Raw genomic sequence first — 5,879 nt, forward strand, 5'->3', positions numbered from 1 at the left:
CGTTCGGCACTAGGATCATCGGTGATTTGAATCACGACGAGTACGACTCCATCAACCCCGTTCACTTGAACGCTTCCGCCTAGCGATCTACAAGGGTATGTAGATGCACTCTCTTTCTACTCGTTGCTGGTCTCTCCATAGATAGATCTTGGTGACACGTAGGAAAATTTTGAATTTCTGCTACGTTCCCCAACAAGGGGGGCGCCCTAGGGTGGGCCTTAAGGCCCATCTAGACCTAGGGTTTGCCCCCTTCCCACTCTCCACGCGCCTTGGTCCTTGGTGTGGGGGGGGGGGGCTCACCAGCCCACCTGGGGCTGGTCCCCTCCCACACTTGGCCCACACAGCCTTCTAGAGCTGGTGGCCCCACCTGGTGGACCCCCGGGACCCTCCCGGTGGTCCCAGTATGTTACCGATAGCACCCGGCACTTTTTCAGTGACCAAAACGGGACTTCCCATATATAAATCTTTACCTCCGGACCATTCCGGAACTCCTCGTGACGTCCGGGATCTCATCCTGGACTCCGAACAACATTCGATAACCGCATACGTACTTTCCCTATAACCCTAGCGTCATCGAACCTTAAGTGTGTAGACCCTACGGGCTCGGGAATAATGCAGACATGACCGAGACATCTCTCTGGTCAATAACCAGTAGCGGGATCTGGATACCCATGTTGGCTCCCACATGTTCAACGATGATCCCATCGGATGAACCACGATGTCAAGGATTCAGTCAATCCCGTATACAATTCCCTTTGTCTATCGGTATAGTACTTTCCCGAGATTCGATCGTCGGTATCCCGATACCTTGTTCAATCTCGTTACCGGCAAGTCTCTTTACTCGTTCTGTAACACATCATCCCGTGATCAACTCCTTGGTCACATTGTGCACATTATGATGATGTCCTACCGAGTGGGCCTAGAGATACCTCTCCGTTTACACGGAGTGACAAATCCCAGTCTCGATTCGTGCCAACCCAACAGACACTTTTGGAGATACCCGTAGTGCACCTTTATAGCCACCCAGTTACGTTGTGGTGTTTGGTACACCGAAAGCATTCCTACGGTATCCGGGAGTTGCACAATCTCATGGTCTGAGGAAATGATACTTGACATTAGAAAAGCTTTAGCAGACGAACTATACGATCTTGTGCTAGGCTTAGGATTGGGTCTTGTCCATCACATTATTCTCCTAATGATGTGATCCCGTTATCAACGACATCCAATGTCCATGGTCAGGAAACCGTAACCATCTATTGATCAACGAGCTAGTCAACTAGAGGCTTACTAGGGACATGGTGTTGTCTATGTATCCACACATGTATCTGAGTTTCCTATCAATACAATTCTAGCATGGATAATAAAGTGTGTGTCCTCGATGCGCTTCTCAGTCCGAGTTAATGGTGAGCTATTGCCTTTCTTTTCAACCTCGCGTGGGCTGAGACAGGGTGACCCAGCCTCACCTTCTCTTTTCCTACTGTGCGCGGAGGGTTTCTCCTCTCTGTTGAAGTACTATAATCATGGATATATGGATAGAGGTATTAGAGTTAGCTACAGATCGCCTTGGGTAACACACTTGCTTTTCGCAGATGACAGTTTGATCTTTATTAGTGGAAACACCCATAGTGTAGCAAGACTGAATGATATCCTGAGGGTTTATGGTGATGCTGCGGGTCAGTGTGTCAATCGTGCCAAGAGTGCAGTATACTTCAGCTCCAACACACCGGCCCAGCTCAAGCAGCAGCTTAAAGCGGTCCTCAACATCGATGTGGAGGCTTTTAGCGAGCGGTACCTAGGGCTACCCACTGCGATCGGCGGCATCACAAGCGGAACTTTCGATCACATCGGGGAGAGAGCCATCGGGAAGATGCAGGGATGGTCTGAAAAATTACTCGCGTGTGCAGGCAGGGAGATATTGTTGAAATCAGTTGTACAGGCCATCCCAACATACTCTATGAGCACACTCTTATTAACAAAAAAGGTGTGCAAGAGTTTGACGTCACCAATGGCAAAATTCTTTTGGAGTAGCTCCATTGACAAAAATGCTCTACATTGGGTGTCCTGGAAGAATCTGGCTACACCAAAGTGCCAAGGTGGTATGGGATTTCGTGATCCCCAACAGTTTAACATTGCGTTACTCGGGAAGCATGGGTGGCGGTTTATGACGAACCCTAATTCTCTGTGCGCTAGGGTAATGAAAGGCCGCTATTTTCCTAACACAGATTTCTTGCATGCTACTGTTCCCAAATCAGCGTCCGCTACTTGGCGAGCTATTATTGCTGGCGGGAAAGCTTTACAAGCGGGACTTGTTATGAGAGTGGGAGACGGGAGCTCAATTGATGTCTGGATGGACAAGTGGATTCCCAGAACTATCTCCATGAAACCTTTGTTTAGACCTCCTAACACTAATGTTCAGACAGTTTCGGATCTCATTGACACTGAAAATTGGTCATGGAGGCAAGATCTCATAAGGACAACTTTTATCGCCCCAGATGTTGATGCTATTCTCAATATACCAATCAGGAGGGGGGAGGACAGGATTTCTATTCTTGGGCCTTTGAACGATCAGGCAACTACACTGTTAAATCGGCGTACCGTGCTCTAGTGACTCAAAACGAGCGTATAGCTCTAGAAGAAGGGACGGCTACCGGTGCTTCAATGGATGATAAACAGATGTGGACAGCCCTGTGGAAACTCAAAGTGATCCCAAAGGTACGGGTGTTTTGGTGGAGGGTTTTGCGAGGGATTCTACCTGATGAATGTACCCTCAAGCACCGCCACATCTCAGTTCAAGACACTTGTAAAGTGTGCATGGCAAGAGAGGAGGATCTCATGCATGCGCTAATACAATGCTCACACGCACGACGTTTCTGGAGAGAAGCTAGTGCTTGGTTTGATCTCAGACTCCCTCATTTGCACCCACGCTCGTGGGCCAGAGATATACTGTGTGGCGATCGGATCAGGGATGAAGATCGCACAAAGATCATCACTATCATGTGGACGATCTGGCACTCCCGCAACCGGATCAAACATGGGGAAGAGGGGAGAGACCCAACAGCCGCCATTAGATCTACCCGGGAGGCCCTAGCGCTGCTGGAGCTACCCCGCAATGAAGCGACCACTATTAGAAAAAGGGATGCTAGTGGCACACCTGTTTTCGCTACTAATGGCGCACTACAGGTGCGCCACTAGCACTACGCCATTAGTTTTTTTTTACTAATGGCGCACCGGTGGTGCGCCATCATTATAGCCCACGGTGCGCCATTAGTATCTGGTATACTAACAAACTTCTCGGAAGGTCACCCATCCTCGCACTACTCCAGCCCAAGCACGCTTAACTTCGTAGTTCTATCCAACCCCAGCACCACCTCACTTCACAGGCACTTGTTTATACATCTATCATATCAACCCTATTAAACCTTGCTGATGTCTAGGACTTAGTTCACGAGTATGATAAAAATTTGAAAAAATATTTCAAACTTCCCGGTCATATTACATATCATATTTTGAAAAATAATTCAATTTTTTTTTCAAAACCAATTTTTTTTCTGTTACTAGTGGCGCACCTAGCATACGGTGCGCCACTAGTAAGTTTGAAATTTTTTATTTTTTTTGCCTCCGGATCTTAAAAGCCCCGTAATTTTTTTCTGTTAAATTTGTATGTAAATTTTCGAGTAGATGCTTTTTCATATAGAAAACTTTTTAATCCGAGTTTGTATGCAAAAGTTATGCCCATTTTACAAATTCCAGAGAGATTTTGCAAATAAAGTCGAAATTCATATTTGTAAATTTTCCCAACAAGTAGACCACATATCACATGGGAAACTTATTTTCTTTTATTTTTTTGACATTTCCATCATTTTCTTTTATTTTTTTAAACTGAAAAGGCGGTCCACGGGGGGGAGGGGGGTGCATTCGGTGGAATTTTTGGGCCAAGTTAGTAATGGCGCACCGTGGGAGTGGTGCACCATTACTAGTTAAACTAGTAATAGCGCACCACAACCATGGTGCGCCATTACTAGTTTTGAAAAAAAACTTTTGAAACTTTTTTTGAAAAAACTTAGTAATGGCGCACCAGTGGACAGTGCGCCATTACTAGTTTTTTTTAATTACTAATGTCGCACGATGGGTGTGGTGTGCCATTACTATGTCAACTAGTAAGGCGCACTATCCCATGGTGCGCCATTAGTAACAAAAAAATTATTTCTTTTTTCAAAACTACTAATGGCGCACCACACACCAGGTGCGCCATTAGTAATATATTACTAATGGCGCACCTGTATGTGGTGCGCCATTACTATATAGCAATGGTGCACCACATACATGGTGCGCCATTAGTGTCCATATTATCTTTAGCCCTTTTCCTAGTAGTAAACTGTGTTACCCGGTCATGGACGGAGACCACCCGAATCAGGTATGACCAAGATATCTTGCGATGGAGCACTCAATGTGGCAGAGGGTCGAGGAGGAGCGGGTGGCATTGCCCGGTCCACGTCCGCGCTACTAGGAGCTTGGTGCAAGCCATTCGGTGCTATATCCGATCCTGTAACAATGAAAGCCCTATCAATGTGATAAGGAACGCTATTTGCAAAACTTCGAGGCCTATCGCATGTGATAATAGAGACTGACTGTCAGGAGTTAGTGCAACTCTGGCATACACGCCACAATTCACGTTCAATTGTGGCTCCTATCATAGATGAAATAGGAGAGCTTAGTTGTGATTTTTCTGTTTTTGAGATTCAACATATAAACAGGTCGGCAAACTTACCGGCACATCTAAGTGCAAAACGTGCATGCACATTGAATGTGACCGAATGTTGGCTCGAGGAGACCCCTAGGTTTTTGGTAACCAGCCTTTTGTTTGATTGCCCGGGGAACACTTTTGTTGAATAAAGCTCTCTGATTTGCCTGCAAAAAAATAAAAATAAACGATTATCATGAAAAAGGAAATATATATATAATAATAACTAATTTATTATTGCCTCTAGGGCATATTTCCAACAGTCTCCCACTTGCACTAGAGTCAATAATCCAGTTCACATCGCTATGTGATTAACACTCAAGGTCACATCCCCATGTGACTAACACCCAAAGAGTTTACTAGAGTCAATAATCTAGTTCACATTACCATGTGATTAACACTCAATGAGTTCTGGGTTTGATCATGTTATGCTTGTGAGAGATGTTATAGTCAACGGGTCTAAACCTTTCAGATCCGTGTGTGCTTTACAAATCTCTATGTCATCTTGTAGATGCAGCTACCAAGCTCTACTTGGAGCTATTCGAAATAACTGTTCTACTATACGAATCCGGTTTACTACTCAGAATCATCCAGATTAGTGTCAAAGATTGCATCGGCGTAATCCTTTACGACGAACTCTTTTACCACCTCCATAATCGAGAAAATTCCTTAGTCCACTAGTTACTAAGGATAACCTTGACCGTTGTCATGTGATCCATTCCTAGATCACACTTGTACCCCTTCAGGTGCGGTACACAACATAGCATACTTTAGAGCCTACGTCTAAAGCATAAGGGACGACCTTCGTCCTTTCTCTCTATTCTGCCGTGGTCAGGTCTTGAGTCTTACTCAACACTCATACCTTATAACACAGCCAAGAACTCCTTCTTTGCCGATCTATTTTTGAACTCCTTCAAAATCTTGTCATGGTATGTTTTCGTTTGAAAGTACTATTAAGCGATTTTGATCTATCCTTATAGATCTTGATGCTCAATGTTCAAGTAGCTTAACCAGGTTTTTCATTGAAAACACTTTTCAAATAACCCTGCATGCTTTCCAGAAATTCTACATTATTTTTGATCAACAATATGTTAACAACATATACTCATCAAAAATTCTATAGTGCTCCCACTCACTT

The 5,879-nt window shown here is 44.8% G+C and overlaps 1 protein-coding gene across 1 annotated transcript; it reads left to right on the forward strand.

Moving 5' to 3' along the window:
* The first annotated feature begins 1,378 nt into the window (after positions 1–1,378).
* Positions 1,379–4,893, forward strand: LOC119333980. Its single transcript, XM_037606672.1, is given in 5 exon segments — positions 1,379–1,403; positions 1,590–2,201; positions 2,684–2,997; positions 4,471–4,652; positions 4,755–4,893. Coding segments are annotated over 5 exon segments (1,272 nt in total).
* The last annotated feature ends 986 nt before the right edge of the window (positions 4,894–5,879 follow it).

Source organism: Triticum dicoccoides, chromosome 7A (genome assembly GCF_002162155.2).
Source record: "Triticum dicoccoides isolate Atlit2015 ecotype Zavitan chromosome 7A, WEW_v2.0, whole genome shotgun sequence".
NCBI lineage: Eukaryota > Viridiplantae > Streptophyta > Magnoliopsida > Poales > Poaceae > Triticum > Triticum dicoccoides.